We start from the raw sequence: 16,685 nt of genomic DNA on the forward strand, positions 1-16,685 counted from the left end.
CAGCCGTAGACTGCGGGAGTAGATTTGCTATTACCAGTATTGCATCTTAGTTTTTCAGTACTATTACGCTGTAACGCCATCGCCATGGTAACTGCAGTAACTGTGTGACATCGAGCCGCGCAACAATAACGTAGATCAGTCAACGGTAGATCTTTTTCATGTTGTTTTTTCAGTCGAATTCTTTTTTTTTTTTTTTTAGTACTACTAGAGTCCTAGAGTTAGGTAGCTAACTAAGTCCCAGTTAGTCCCAGTGGAACATAAGGAGGCGGATAGAGGTAGATAGCACACGCGTGATAACTCGCTTGGAGCGCACCCCTTCTACTCCAGCGAGTCCGATTTTGTTCTTCGTAATAAGATAAGCAGTTCGATAGCGCGATGAATGGATCACAGGGATGTCAGCCGCGTCTTCGGCGCATTACGGCGAAATGTTTCCGTCGGACGACGTGGTGCCCACGGCACCTGTGATCCATGCCGGTGACATCCCCCTCCAGCCCCTTTCGGAGAAAGGAACAACTACAGTTCTGTCAAGTTCAGTGTTCGAAGGGAATGTGACGATAAGCATGCCTCCACCAAAGCCTGGCGTTGTCTTCTTCATCTTACTGATATTGGCAGCTGCGTGGACTCTCGCTGGTGCCGCATTTTTCGGTCTGTTTTTCTTCTTCTACAAACACTATCAAGCTGCAATATGGGCCTTGGCGTCGGGTGAGTCACTTGCTTATAGCTGCTTGTACTAGTCGCAGTTCTAGCCGTTCTCGCGCACGGAAGGCGTGAAGAACTGCTGTAGCTCCCTTATTTCATTGCTGTGTTCGTTCGTGCTGTTACATTCTTTGCGTGAGCCCGTGTTGCTGGCTGTTGCCATCATATTCCGTGCTTTCTCAGCTGGACGCCCATGACCTTTGCTTGTTTCGTCCCTGCCGTTGCGCAAAAGTGAAAACGTTGAAAAGGTGCCGCGGCGTTCGAATGCCGCCTCGCCCCCTCCCCTTTGTGCATTGGCGCTTATTAGAACCTCAGGGCGTATAGCCCCGCCGGGGTGGTGCAGTGGTAAGACGCCCGACCACTGTGCCGGAGTACCCGGGTTCGAACCCGACCTCGGCGGCTGCTCTTCGATGGAGGCGAAGCGGAGAGGCGTCCATGTGCTGTGCGATGTCAGCGCACGTTAAAGATCCCCAGGTGGTCGAAATTACTCCGTAGCCCTCCACTACGGCTCCTCTTTCTCTCTTTCCACATTCACTCCCACCCTCCTCCCTTCCCTTACGGCACGGTTGAGGTGTCCACAGAAAACAAGTGAGACAGCTAGCGCGCCTTTCCCTTCCTATAAATCAGGCAGGGCGTATAGCGGATGTCCCCACACGGCTGCAACAAAGGAGCAGCATTGGCACGGGATGAGGTCGCTGTGGCCATCGCTGCGTGGAAGAAAGCAGATTTGGCCTTGCATACTGAATTCCTGCAAGAACACCGAATTAGTGTCTGTAGCTAATTGCCTGCATTGTCTGCTGCCTACTAACCAAAGACTTTGCCTCAGACCTCTTGCAGATTGTGAATTGGTCTTTTTAGAAAAGCCTGGATTTTACAAGATTGTAAAACTGCGAAAATAACTGGTACCACTGAAAGACCAGAAGAACGGTTTTGATCTCCACAATATTCGGCCGATTGTTATCACTTCAAATTTAGTTAAGCTTGTAGAACGGCCACCTCATGGGTCATGTTCTGACCTTTCGAGGCTTTAACGCGGCACAGATTGGTTTCCGATGGGAATGCTTGATTTGGAGCACGCACATAGACTTGAAGAGCTGTATAAGAATTGCTATGAGGCACAAAGAGGTTTCAGCTCTAGCTACTTTGGATATTACCAAGGCATACATCAGCGTAGAACACAGTATTTTGCTTCATAAACTAGCTGGTATACAACCTCCTTTGTACCTCTTAGCGTTGATAAGGGAGTCCTTGAGGACAGATCATTCTTTTCCACAAAGGGTACATTAAATTCCGACACTTACCCCCATTCTAGAGGTGTACCACGAGGCTCGGTGCTTTCGCCGTTATTGTTTAATATACTAATGCATGATATTCCTATTCACCCGGCCATCAAAGTCTGTGTATACAGATGATATTGCTTTTTTAGCGTCTGCCACAAATGTTCACAACCTGTATCGTTCATTGCAAAAATATCTAAATGCTTTGGAGGTCTGGCTGGACAACCTGAAGCTAGCTTTATATGTCAACAAATGTGCCGTCCTCGTTTTCCTACTGGCAACCCCTGTTAACATTTCTTTGTCGTATCATTCTATCCTAATCCCGCAGGTTGTTTCTATTAAATGCTTGGGTATAATATACAACCCGCAGTTAATCTGGAGGCCCCAAATTAGAAGCCTTGGGCTTAAAGATGAACGTGTCTTTGGCCGATTGGTGAGGATAAGCAACAAAAAATACGGTATGCGTTAGGAAGCTCTGCTCCTTTTTTATAAGACCTATGTACGACCAATACTTGAATTCGGCTCCATTCTTTTTTCTGGATGCCCAAGGTACAAGCCTGAAGTCCTGTTTGTTTTGGAGCGACAAGCTCTGCATCTTTGCTTAGGTTCACCCAAACCAGTGGCTAATGTTGTGTTGTACTTGAAAGCGTGGATACCTAATGATGTTTTTAACATCTTTGGTGCCTGTTCCTGGATTGTTTATCCCTATATATACTTCGAGCTCATCTCACTTTTTTGATATTTGGCCTAGGTATAAATTCCCTCAAGTTGTTTACTAATTTCCTACTGCCAAAAATTTCTATATCAATAGCTTCTTTAGTACAAGTTTACCACCGATGGCCTGATACAGTATTCTCATTTGATGACACCATCCCAGATAACGCTAAAAATTTGTCTATCAATGTATTAAATAGCATTTTAGAGGATTATCTAGACAATTTTACTAACCATATTGCCATTTTTACAGCTGCCTCTCTGCATATTGCAAAGGCAGCTGTTGGCATATGCTCCCGGGCTCTTGACTGGAGTTATTCATTTCGAGTACCTGACTATTTTTGTCACTGAGTTTCTGGCCAAGGTTCCTTGCAATATCTGACAGTCTTTCAGTCTTGATAGCACTCAAAATTCAAAAGATACTGTGCTTAGCTGTTTCCTGTATTCTTTTATTCCACCTCATATTACAGAAGTACACTTTCACTGGATCCCTGGCCACTGTGTCATTAAATGTAGAGGGCAGATTTTTTTTAGCAAAGTCTGCACTTGGTGGACCTATTGTCCCATACGTCCCAAATACTGTCTATAATCTATAGCACGCTTTCAAGGCTTCCAACGTGTCCACTACCTGAGCCATGAGCCTCTCCTTGCTGAAGCGGACTACGAACACCTGGACTCGTATTCAGAGTTTGCGTCGTTATTGAAGGATCACTATTTCGTGTGACCTCGAGCCATTTGGTTGGTGGAAATGCCGGAACCGGGTGTTGCCGCCTTTTCCGGTTCCGCTGTGGCAACACCCGGTTCCGGCGTTTCGGCCAATCAGATGACTCGGGGTCACGTGAGATAGCGACACTTTGATAATGACGCAAACTCTAAATACGGGCCCTGAAATGTCTGTGGAGTGTGCATGTGTAGTTCAAGGCAATGTGAGGTTTCCATGGCACTCTTGCATTGCAGAATACCGCAACTAAATCTTTTTTATGTTGTTTGGGTCTGTCTTTTACCAACCTCTGTGAGTCTTGTGATGAAATTAAATCCATAGACCATTTTTTTTCTGTTCTGCTAGCGGTTCGCTTTTCTTCATAGAATTTACTTTGGGACCTCCCCTCACTAGATTAGGGCTTGCTCTAAATATTCAGATTCTCCTCTCCTTCGGCGCCAAGGGATACACCTTGAAACGAGCGTTGTTCACAATTATATAACTTATCAGGTAGATTCCTCTGCTAGAATGATAATTCTGCGATTTTTTAATTTAAATTCTAGTTTAACACTTACAGTTATCTAATTAGGGCAACGCAGAGGGCTATGGAACGAAAAATAGTAGGAAGCGCGCAGCGTGGGTCAGAGAAATAACTCAAGTTAATGACATTCTAGTGAAAATTAAGAAAAAGAAATGGGCATGGGCAGGATGTGTGTTGCTTAGTGAGGACAACTGATGGTCGCTTAGAGTAACAAATTGGATTCCAAGGGAAGGAAAGCGTAGAAGGGGGCAGCAGAAAGTTAGGTGGATGGATGAGGTTACAAAGTTCGCAGGGGTCAATTGGATGCAGCTGGCACAGGACCAGGTTAATTCGAGGAACATGGGAGAGGCCTTCGCCCTTCAGTGGGTATAGTCCTGCTGCTGCTGATGATGATGAATTATCTTATTACCCCACTCTTTGTCCGCATATCTTTAGTAGAGAGATTTAGCTTACCGTGATCCGCGATCCGCCACCGTGACTCTCTACCGCGCGTGGGCGGGGCGCTCAAGCTGATTGGGCTCGACGCGGTAGGTCTGTGTGCCGACATCCAGTATGTGGCGCCGTCTGTCGGCGTCAAGGGGGGTCTAGGCATGCGCAGTGGAACGCGCGGTGGCGTATCACGGTAAGCTAAAACTCTAGTATCTGCAGTGCAGCCTGGCCAATCTCCCGCCATGGGTATGTGCCATTATGAATGAGGACATCATCATCCTGCAAGGCCTGCATGTTATTCACTGCATCATAGTTTCAGTAGCACGGGTGTACTGGTTGCGTAATAAAATAAAAGGCTCTTCATGTGCGTGATCTAGCATGTAGTAGCAGATGCCGTTATAGCCTATCCATGTGATGTCATATCTTACAGGGATCTTTTCGGGAGGAGTCCTTCACCTTCAGATCTTACACCTTGCAAAGAGGCTTGACCTTTGGCACGATGTCCACACACTTGGAGGCCTGAAGGTTCTCGGTGTCATTGTGTCCACTACCAGCCTGGTTTCTTCCGCCACTTACTGGGCATTGGTGGTCGTTCGGCATGAATGTAAGCCTTGTGGGTTAGGTGTCTGTTTTCTTAGGGTTAAAATTCAGCTTTCAGTGTCTGTGAACCCTGTAATACATGTTGGAAAGTATTTTGACGAGGACTTATTTTACACAGTACCACAGCATTGCAATGACTTGGCAAAGAAGTGCTTAATGGCACACAATATCTTTTATTGATGCTATACTTGCAGTGCATTGCAGAACAGACTTATTTGAGCAGCCCTGTACCATATATGCAGGCTGTGCATAGAAAGGAATTAGTAATGAGTGGATACAAGTGCTGTCAGCATATGCTGTCAGTTAAGCCATGCTTTTGCTTCGTCATTATAGAATTCAAGAGGAATGCTGGGAGGTTATCATTACAGAACACATTAGTACCACAGTGTTGCTGCCTGCATCCTGTTTTTTTTTATTGGTTCCTGGGGCTGCACTGAAATGTTTTCATTTCTATATGTGCTGGCCTATCAGGACAGCAGTTTCATTTTTCATGACTATGTTATTCCTGCTTTTATAGTGAAGTAAGTGCACCTTACTTAAAGCTTAGCCCTGAGGAAGAATTAGCAAGTGGGGCAGGCTAACTACCACCTTTTGTCTATTTTTCAAATTGTCTACTTTTTGCTTGTTCAGGGATTTATTCTGCAAAGGTGGGAACATTGCATGAATACTACCTTTTTGTTCTCAAATGTGTGCTATACTGAGAATGCATTTTTATAATATTTTCATATTGATGAAAAATGTGAAACATTGGGAAATAGTGTACTTTCAGTCTCACCCCTGAGCACACCGCTGTAACTTATTGTTTATGGCATTTGGCTGCTTAATGGGCAATTTCAATGGAATTTTTTTTTTTTTGCCTGCACGCATTTTGCTGAGACATTCATGGCAGGTTGTTTGGATTCTCTGACACCTGATGCAAAGTTTTGCAGGCAGGCAGAGTTGGGTTTGGCACATGTTACTTTTTTTTTTTTTTTTTTTTTTTTTTTTTTGTAGCCTTAATCAGTGCTGTTTCTTTGGACAACCTTGCATGGCTTGTATAAGTTTCATGTTCATTGATATTTTCTCTGCATATGTCAAGAGGGAAAATTTTGAGCTTGTTTTTGGTCATTTCAGAAAAATCGTGTTCAAAACTTTCAGTTAGTCACCAGTTTAAGCAAGCGACATGCACGCCAGAGGATCTTGATATTGTCTGAGATCTATGCTTCATTCAGAATACAATCTCTGTTCTAGGTTTGAAAGGCAATAATTTTAGGATTTTTGCTGTTTTATCGCTGCTTTCCTCATTATCTTGGGAAAGAAATCATCTGAGCTTAGACAGGGAGCTCCATGAAATATGATTTGGTAGCAAGTCAAGTTGAAAATTTCCCCAGCATTTCTCTTTAAGCCAAAGGTGATGCCAGGTCATAAGATTTTAGACATAGCAGCCACATTTCAAACGAAGGTGCATGAGAAGATGGGCTGTATTTGTCACTGAACAGCCTCGGATGGTCGATAATTTGTAGTACACCGCTGTGGGGATTCTCATGGCCCATGTGCAGCTTCAGAATGCTAAAGTGCTTGACCCCTTACATTTTTTCTGCTCTTGTGTCCAGCTCTTCTTTTAAATCACCACAAATGTTATGCCATCACTGCAACCAGGATTGAGGTATTGGAAGAAGCATTTACTTTATCCAAATGCTTGATTTTTAAAGTTCATGTTTCAAAAAATTTCTTTTTGGAAGTTTCTTAAATAAATAGACTGAATTTTCTCTAGGACCACAAGCATGAAAGGTTGCATCTTATTGTGTGATAGGCTTGAAAACACGTGCTGCACAATTTTTCTGGCTTGAAAGATATGCAACAGTAAGGGCTTCCTTTCCACCTTATGCTTCCAGCTTATCTGTGAGTGACAGAAATGTGTTTCTTATCATAAAACAATGGCAGTGTGTCGAGGATGGCTTGTAGATCCCAAGTCCCTGAAATGCAGTCTTTCTTTCTTTTTTTGTTGTTGTTTTGTTTTAGGACTGCAGGAATTTGTGAACGCGTATACATAATCTGCATATATCCGCAATGGTTTCATGTCAAGTTCTCAGACTGCTGAGACGTTTTTCCCGAGTCTTCTGAAGCTTTTTCTGGGAACTCTGCGTCTGCCCCATCCCCGCCTCTCCCACACAAATTTCAGTTAAAGCACCCTACTGACGGTTGCGACACTGAGTGCAAACTGCAAAGTGATTCTTTCGGTCAAACTGCTTGCTTGCTTGCTTATTCATGGAGAAATTTGACACAGGGGTGGCATACGACTGTCTATGCATTTTAATATTTTGTTTGGATTACATACTTGCCTGATTCAAGCAGAATTCATTAGAAATCTGTGTCATCAGTGGCATCGGCAATTCAAAAAAAGTTTCTTTTAACTAACCTGTGGCACTGGTAATGCATCTGAACGGAACGCTTAAATCACTTTATTCCGGCAGGCAGGAACCAAGTTTGTTGAACGTTGGGGCAGTTTGCGAAGACAATTCTTTTTGCGCTTAATATTTTTTAAGTGGTAGAGAAAGCACCTTCAAAAGGCCGCTCACTCTGCCACCCTCTACACATCGCTGCATGCATTGTAGCTTCAAAGGTGAAAACAGCTGCGTCCGCAGGTAGGCACTCAATGCTGCTGGTATCAGCTATGCAAAATTTGCTTGTTTTAGGCCACCAGTGCATAGCTGATGCAAATGTTTGAAAACAGACATGAAGTGCAGGTAGGCAAGTGCAAGGAATGACTGGCTTTTCCTCCATCAGTTTGCTAGCGCCACCTACTTGCTGCAGCCCGAGTATGAGTTGGAACACATGCTCTCCGCCAGATACGGGCGCTCTGTTGCGGAGTGTGTGGACCGCTCTGGTTATACGATTGGAATTCACCATAAGTGACTGCAGATCAGTCCCTGCAGAGTGGTAAAGAAATTTCTGTAGGCTCAAGGAGCAGTTTTGCAAACTAGAAAATAAGGCTCTCAGTAGGATCGACAGAACTCTGCCTAAAGGCACCAGATTTAGTGCATAAGTGGCTTTTTAGGAAACTTCACACTTTATTAAGCCCTTAACCCCTTAGTGGACTTGGGCTAGCCATTCTCATCTAAGCAGCCTGTCATTTTTGGCTCATGAAGTGCAGATTGCATGCACTTTCTGGCACCCTAATTACATTCTATGATGAGAAGGGCTCGTCCAAAGCATTTTTTGGAGTGCCAACAGATAGCAGCATGGATACTGAAGGGCCTATTGCTTTCACTTAGCCTGAAAGTAGTAACTTGTCTCTACACAAATAAGCATGGCAGAGCACAAGAGCGGCGATGCTGCTGACGCAAGTGATAGGGAAGGCTGCAATCTTTGTTCCTCAAGTGAGGATGATGATTACGAGCACTGGTATGAGCAGTTCATGTGTAAGGTCAGTACCGGTGAATGTATAGTATCTGCATATTTTTTTCTAGAACATGGAGGAGTTATGTCAAAAACGGGAACCTAAAAACTTGTCAGGCATGTCTGAAAAGCAGAATTTGTGCATACCAAATTCGGTCTGCTCTTGATCCCACTATGATCAATGACAGCTATAAAAACTATAAAAATAGCTTTTCGTATTTCAAGCGCATTACAAACTGAGTCACAGAGGATGCTTGTCTGCAGGTGGGGAAACCCAACTTGAGAAGTAGGTGGAATTTAACCCCTTGCAACATAAAGGATTAAACACTAGCATACTGGCACCTTGCATCCACCAGGTGCTGCCGTTATTGGGCTTTGCGAAGAGACTCAACATAGCCACTTTTGCAATCACTTGACGATAACACTAGCAGACGTGTCACGCACAAGGCAGTGGTATAGGAAAACGGCGGTTTCACTGCAGTTTCAAGAGGATTCTTAGAGCTCCAGAAAACCATTTTCCTCTTTATCACATTGCAAACTTGAAACGGCAACAGCTACTGCTCAAACTGAGTTATCACCATAAAATGCATTCCGCAATGCACCTACTTGACCCCTGCGATAACCTAGTCCACCCACCTACTTTCTGCCGTCCCCTGGTATGCTTTCCTTCCCTTGGAATCCAATTTGTTAACATTAGCTACCCTCGGTTATCCTCTCTATGCACTGCATGTCCTGCCCGTTCCCACTTCTTCCTGATTTCTACTAGAATGTCAGTAACTTGGGTTATTCCTCTGACCCATTCTGCACACTTCCTATCTCGTAATGTTAAACCTATCATTTTTCGTTCCATACCCCTCTGCATTGTCCTCAACTTACGTAGAACCTTTTTCGTTCGCCTCCGTATTTCAGCCCCGTAGGTGAATGCAGATAAGATACAACTCTTGTATACTTTCCCTAGGACCAGTACAAGGGACTTCTCGCTTTGAGAATTCCTGTACAGGGTATTGCGCACCACAACACAGTGGCTTTTGTTATTGGACATGGACCCAAACAATCAAAACATACGAGAAAACTTCTCCATTACACCCTGAGGGCTGGAGCGGAGCTGCTCGCGGTTGACCCGTCAGCGGACGCTCGTGTCGCCGCAAGGGGCGCTGCTGTCAGTGGGGGAGATATGCCTGCAGGGTGCCTATTGGGAACTGAGTTTATGTGAGTGGTTTTACTAGTGTAAATAACAGTTCATAACAACGAAGCACGTAGCACTGTTTGCAAGTTTCATCTACCCAGCTTTAGTAGTTGTCAAGAAAATCTGACACAAGGTGTACTACATTGTTGCAGTGTGTCTAGCATTCGGATCAGAAAAGAAGTGGCAGTCTATACAGGCCTAACTGTGTGCAGTTATTCGGAAAGTGTTGTAGACAGTGGTATCAAGCCTTTCAAGCTTACAGGGAAAGTTTATACTGGAGAACTAAGCCCGGTTGTGTTTTCAGCTATGGAATTAATGAAGTGTTTTTTTATAAAGGCAGAAATCTTTGGGCATGTTCATGTCATTAAAATTGCCTTGCCATTCTTCTGCATCAAAAGGGCCTTGGAGCTTCTTTGAGGCTGCCACTTTTGCAAGGAATCACTGGAGCTAGAAGTAATGAGAGCGTCTGTTTAACTGTAAAGTCAGCTCTAAATGATCCATAACTAGGATGAGTTGTGTTAAGAGCTAATATTTTTCCAGTACAGCTGAAAAACAGTCTCCCAGGAATACCATTGTAAACTTTCTCACTGAATATGTAAGAAGTATAACCTGATGAATATGATGACGTAAAAAGTAGACATATTCTTACATTCTTTTACAAAGTTGAGGACAACGCAGAGGGCTGCGGAACGAAAAATGGTAAGCATAACATTAAGAGATAGGAAACGTGCTGATTGGGTCAGAGAAATAACCCACGTTACTGACATTCCGGTGGAAGTCAAGAAGAGATGGGCATGGTTCGAAGAGAGGATAACCGATGGTCACTTAGAGTAACAAACTGAATTCCAAGGGAAGGAAAGCGTAGCAGGGGGCGGCAGAAAGTTAGGTGGGCGAATGAGTTTAAGAAGTTCGCAGGGGTTATGTGGATGCAGCTAGCACAGAACCGGGTTAATTAGAGAAATGTGAAAGGCCTTCACCGTGCAGTGGGTATAGTCAGGCTGATGATGATGATGATGATAACTTAAAAAGTAGACATATTGTTACGAGGCACGTCGAGATGTTAGGAGGCGATGGTACGTCGTAGCCGCAACAGTTCACCGTCAGGGACACTCACAGGAGAACCAGACGTAGCTGCAGCGTCGTCTCTCTCCACTAGCCCAGCACTTCGTCATCGTCTCTTTCGCTGCGTACCGTAACATTACCCCCCCCCCCCCCCCCCCCCCGCGGAAGAAACACAGTCCCGGTGCGTAGACTACACAGGTGAGCGCGAGATATAAGGTTTGAGACGGGCGACATGCACGACTTCTGGATGATGGTTTGCAGGAGAGTGGCGGTTCACAGGGATAATCTCGTACGTCACGTCGGTAAGTTGCCGCAAGACCTGGCAGAAGTTTCTCGCACATGCCTACACGTCGAGCAGGGAGCCAAAGGAGTACGAGGGAGCCAGGAGGGTAGTAGGCGTCACGGTGCTGGAGATCGTAACGGTGCTTTTGAGAACGCTGGGACGCACGAAGCCGGTCTCGAGCAATATGACGGGCGGCATCAGCGCAGGCGATGGCATCAGAAGCGTAACTGCAGGAGGAATCATCAAGAGGCAGTAAGGTGTCGAAGGGAAGTAGAGGGTCGCGGCCGAAGAGTAGATAAAAGGGAGAGTATCCGGCGGTATCATGCCGTGAGGAGTTATAAGCGAATGTCATGAAAGGTAAAGAGATGTCCCAGTCACGGTGATGGTCAGAAACATACATTGACATCATATCGGTCAGGGTACGATTAAGACGCTCAGCAAGAGAGACTCGATAAGGCCTTCTGTGAATAGGGCTGGCATCACCAGTATTGATGCGATGGGTAACCACAGATGTCTGGGCCAAAGGTCGGTCGCCAAAATCAAAAATGTCGCTGTAGGAAAACAAAAGGTCGGAGTGAGCACTGGCTTGCTGAGGTGTCAAATCCAGTGCTATCATGGGAGTAAAAAGGGTCGAACGAGAAGTTGATACGGGGGGTTCAGACAGAGGCACAGGTTTGAGGGCAGAAACTTCGCAGTCAGCCAACGGAAGAAAGTTAGCGAGTGCAATGCCATGGGGCAAAACTTGGACAGAGCAGCTAAAGTTAAGGACGGAAAGATAGGTTCTGTTATCCGTGACGGTCAGGACAGTGTGAGGGAGTATGACGCTACGGTGGAGAACATCGGTGATTGGACAAGTGACGTATGTACCATCAGGAATAGCAGGAAATGGGGCCAAAGGAACATACATGGCAGCTTCGGGCGGTAGGCGAACAAACTCGACGGAGCAGAGGCGTGGCTTGATATCTGTGCGGTCGGAGCAGAAAGGCAGGTCTAAGCGAAGGAGGCCACTTGAACAATCAATCAGGGCAGAGTGCGCCGTTTTACTTTCTTCTACTGTCTAACTTTTTTCAGTAGTACTGAGTTGGAAGTTTTAATTCTCATTCTAAAATATAACATGGATCTATGCATAATAGTCTACAACTGGCGTTCTGTGTTACTGTCGTAGCTGTGTATTTTAACTCAAAGCGGCTGAAGAAAATGTGTAGTCGGAATAACTAAAAATACTTCCTTGTCTTGCCTCGGGCTCAGCAACCACCTTTAAACAAAAAATTCAGCATGTTATTATTTCCGGTATGTTTTCAAACAGTCTTTTTGAAGCTACAATAGAGCGATTGTTTATTGAATTAACTGCATACTTGTAGCCACAGAGCTCTTACATTAATGAGTTAATGCCTACGACTGTGCTCGCTCCTGTGTGACCCAGAATGGTTTGCCCTCCTTTCGGCATGCTTATCGGCCAAAAATGCCAAGGGCATGCTCATTTGGGAACAAAGAAGGCACAAGATAACGTGCACGTTGACAGATAGTGTTCTTGCGTGAGAGCATCGACCTTTCCAGATTAATGTTCTGCTGTGCTGCAGTGCTTGCGGTGTGTGATGAGCTCACTCCAGATACTGCAGTTGCAGCATGCAAGTGAGATAAGATTTAATTAAAGAAAAATATGGAACGAGGTAGCCTAGTGGTTCTGCTTAAGGGCCACTGATATCGGGCACTGGGGCAAGGGCCTTATATTTCGCCCTGTTGCATTTCTCGCACAGTCATACTTGGAAGAGGACAATGATTACCACATTTTCCGGTGTATTATTCGCACTTTCACAGTACAAGCTACTAAAGAATTGCTCTAGCCATGTAGACCTGCATTCTAATTGGGAATCTCCACCCTCAGTCGCAAGACCTTCATTGTATAGTGAATTAAATTAATTTATTTTGGTCAGTTCACCTGAAATCACATTTGTGATTGAATTTCATATCTTCTTTTACCCGAAAACTGGTTCAAACCAGCAGTTGAACCTCTCGAGTGGAGCGTGGTTGATTTTGCATTTTGTACAGCATTCTTCCTTTGTGGCATGAAATTTCCAGTTCTGCCTGCAAACAAGTGGCCACCTTGAAACCTTTCCAGCTGTACACAGCATGACGCTGGTTGTGTGGAAAAGAAGCTATGATACAAAATTCAAGTTTCATCCCGTTGACTGTACACTGGAGAACGGAAATCAGGGAGATAGTTTGATGTGAGCGATAAAATTACCTGCCACCATTGCAAACCTGTGAGGGCACTCTGATCAGTGATGCCAGCAACAAAGGCTGGCTGCGGGAAGAAGGCAGGCTTGTCACAGCTCGAGGAACGTGTGTGCATGGCAACTGCCCAATCGTGCGCATGCATCGCACTCCTGTGAAGAGGTCTTATTCTGGCACTTATTGAGTGAGCAGGGGCATCCTATTATACTCCACACTTATGTGTGATTTTGTTTCATCACAAAAAGTGCCATTTGCAGGTGTGTGCGACTCTTATAAAGTGGAAAATACAGTGCTTCACTCAGTTACACATGCTGATTCAGTTTTTGTGTGGTCATATCATTACTTAAATCGTGAAAAAGGTGCAATAGATACGGTACACTGGTCTCTTTCTATGACCTAGTGCATGAGGGGGCACCTGAATTGGTCCAAATTTGAGCGGAAATGTTTTATGAAGTATCAACAGGGCATCACTTTAAAGTGTTGTCATGTGAAATGATAAATAATGGGCATAAATTACATATGGCATATCCCTGGCTTATGTGACATGCCAGCTATTGGGTGCAAATGGAATATGGGCATCCCTGATGCTGACATTCTCCTAAGCGCAGCCAAGAGACTACAGAAAAAAAGTGATTTTTTAGGTCTTCACTCAAGTCTATTTGTTCTGGTGAAGGGCTTGGCACACTTGAATTCGATTCCACATTGAAGGACACCTTTAAAGGCGTTGAAGTTGTCTGTACTTTTGTGTGCTACAGGGCTGTGTTGGGTTGCAGCGTGTTTCTCTGTCCTGACCCTAAAATTGGTTCAAATCAGCTATTGAACCCTCTGAGTGGAGCGCCGTTTTCTCTGCGCCATATCATGCCATGCTTAACGGATGAGAGGGCTGTTCTTTGCAGAACCACATGGGATTGCCATGCAGTTCTTGTTCACTGTTCTGAGAAGCCCATTATTTCATCACCACATTGAACACTGTTGTTGAGCAGAGTGCAGTGACAGTGTCTGAAAGAAAAGCCTTGATTGAGCAGGCATGCCAGTCATGGTTTGAAAACATTCTCTACGTGCTCGCTGCTCATAGGGCATATTGAATCCATTTGTTTTTATTATATGTATTCTGACACTTAGCATGAAGCTTTCATGTGCCTGAGGGTGACGAAGTTAAGAGATAGAAATAGTCTTTCTCTGAACACGCTCTGGACGACTTTTTTGTGTTGTGTGAGTAGGTTATGCATGTCTATTATTTTGTTACGATTTCAAGTCAGACTGTGACAATAACAGTGACATACAAAAACACGGTACCGAGTTTCTTAAAGAAGCGCTCTCCTGCAAAGGCGTGTGGGAAAATGAGATTACAACTTCAGTCTCTTGGAACAGACGTAGGCTCCAAATTTTTTAGCTTTAGCAGGAGGACCTCTTACATTCCAATGTTTGTCAACGTCTACGCACAGTGTAACTTGTGTTTCAGTACTCCTAAGAACAACAGCGCAAGATGGACTTTGGTATTGAAAACAGTTTTTGCTGTCCAGTGTTGTCTTGCTTTCATTCTTGGATCAGTGTGAAAGATTATGTATCATTTCGATGTCTACACTCTCACTGCAAAGATGCCTGAAGGCACGAGAATTTTTTTTTTTTTGTCTGTGCTAGTACCTGGGAGTAATTCTTATGAAACGGTTTGCTTATAGAAATACCATCTGCCTTTAATAATTTGGTTGTTTCGAGTTCTTAAAGAACATTGTTTCCTGCAAACATAGCCTTTTTGTCATTGGAGCACATGTTCTTGACCATTCAGCCATGGGGTGCCCCAGCAGCTTTCAAAAGGGGCTCATAAAACCCATAGTCTCTTCCGGCACAGTATGGGTGCAAAAAATAATCATGCAGATGCTTTCAAGCTATTCCCCATTGGTGCTGTAACACTACAGTCACTCGCATGTTTCATCTGTGAGGGGCATGAATCCGTAACCAGAGCTGTATAGCTTCCTTCACAGACTTGTTGCAGTACTTGTGCCAGTTGCCTTTTTTAGGCCTTTGTTTGCAGGTTCAGTCTTTCTTGTCGACCCTGGCCGGGCTTTTTTTTTTTTTTTTTTTTTTTTTTTTTTTTGTTACGTGATGGACTGCTTTTGACTGACATAGAGACTCTTCCATTCTAAGGGCATTCAGAACGTCAGTAGTACTTTCAAGTGTTTTTGAAATTGTACACGTCAAAATTTTTGTTGTCCGTGCCATCAAAGAAAGGCAGCATGTTCCATTTTTGCACACCGTGTATCTTTGACGCAAGCACTTCACATTGCAGCCCCCATCCTTTATGACTGTGTGAGCATACTGTGCTGTGCGATGTCAGTGAACATTAAAGAACTCCTGGTGGTTGAAATTATTTTGATCCTTCTGTCACGGCATCCCAAATAGCTTTTCCGAATGGCTTTCAGACATTCAGAACTTGGCATGCTTGCTAGATAACATTAAGGTACACATTATTTTGTAATGCCAGGGATGTATGCAAGTCATGAACTATAACCAAGCCTAGTACAGTAGTCAAAACATGAGCCAGGCTGCCATCAAGATAAAGGCATATAGAACTTCAGAAAAAAAAAAAAATAAAGTGGGCTGGGAACCCTCTTCTACCTCGGCGAGGGTCTCTTTAGCCAGGCAGGTATGAGTATTAGTCGCAAAATAGGGTTAGCAAAAGGGTGGCAACAATGCAGGCAAGCATGAATTTGTGTCATGAGAGAACCTAGGAGTTCCGCAGAACTAAGTTCGTGGATCAGTGCATTGCAGAGTAGTGATGTTTCATTTAATGGAAAGCTTAAATTTATCCTCGGCGCCTCTTTGAAAGAACTGACTCAGACTTCCTTGTGCTCTCTTTGCAGCTTTCTCCATAACTGCTGGGAAGCTGTATCCAGCAGCAATTCTGAGCACCACCACTCTAGTCTGGGGTCTCCTCCTCTACGGCAGTGCCAGGCATTGCCAGAAACGAGTCGCCCAAGCTCACCCCGGTCTCCTCAGCTATGGCGGATTCGGCAGCCCAGATGCATGAGTGCTGCTCAACTGCGTCTTGCAGTTTCTTTTTTTCTGTACCCTTTTCTTTATTTTAAACTTGTAAATATAGTTCTCGGGATTATGGCCGGTGTGCCCTCCCCCATTTGCAACTTGCAATAATATACCTATGCCACAAAGCATTCCTTCTTGTACATAGTGCAACTCAACAGCGTTTTTGATTCACGTAGCTGTTGTGCTCTGGTATATTTACTTGTATTAAAAGCTGTTTATATATTTTCTTTCGTGCTGTCATTTTTCATTTGTGTCAGTGGACAGGGGAGTGCTGGATGACTAATAACAGTAGTTTGTTTCCACCAGTTGAAGATTAGTGTAGATCGTTTGACCTGGTTCTCACCTCCTGTGCAGATGGTATCGGCAGTGGCCAAGGAGTGCTTGCACGTTTTTAAATGTTCTACAGCGTAAAGGCAAGATAGCTAATGTTTAAACAATTCACTGAAGCAAATAAGGAAGGCAGTGCAAAAATACTGTGAATTGTATTGTATGCAATGCATGTGATATGCAATTGAGTATTCAATGAAAAATTTTAAAAGCTG

General features: G+C 44.4%; 1 protein-coding gene across 1 annotated transcript; it reads left to right on the forward strand.

Annotated features, from left to right (window-relative positions):
- Positions 1 to 202: 202 nt before the first annotated feature.
- LOC146187254 (uncharacterized) lies at positions 203 to 16,370 on the forward strand. Its single transcript, XM_084607590.1, has 3 exons — positions 203 to 702; positions 4,788 to 4,961; positions 15,963 to 16,370. Exons 1-3 carry the CDS (start codon positions 393 to 395, stop codon positions 16,127 to 16,129), a joined length of 651 nt encoding a protein of 216 aa, XP_084463716.1. The 5' UTR covers positions 203 to 392; the 3' UTR covers positions 16,130 to 16,370.
- Positions 16,371 to 16,685: the final 315 nt, after the last annotated feature.

The sequence above is a fragment of the Amblyomma maculatum genome, chromosome 6, assembly GCF_055883805.1.
Source record: "Amblyomma maculatum isolate TAMU_Amacu chromosome 6, ASM5588380v1, whole genome shotgun sequence".
Lineage (NCBI taxonomy): Eukaryota > Metazoa > Arthropoda > Arachnida > Ixodida > Ixodidae > Amblyomma > Amblyomma maculatum.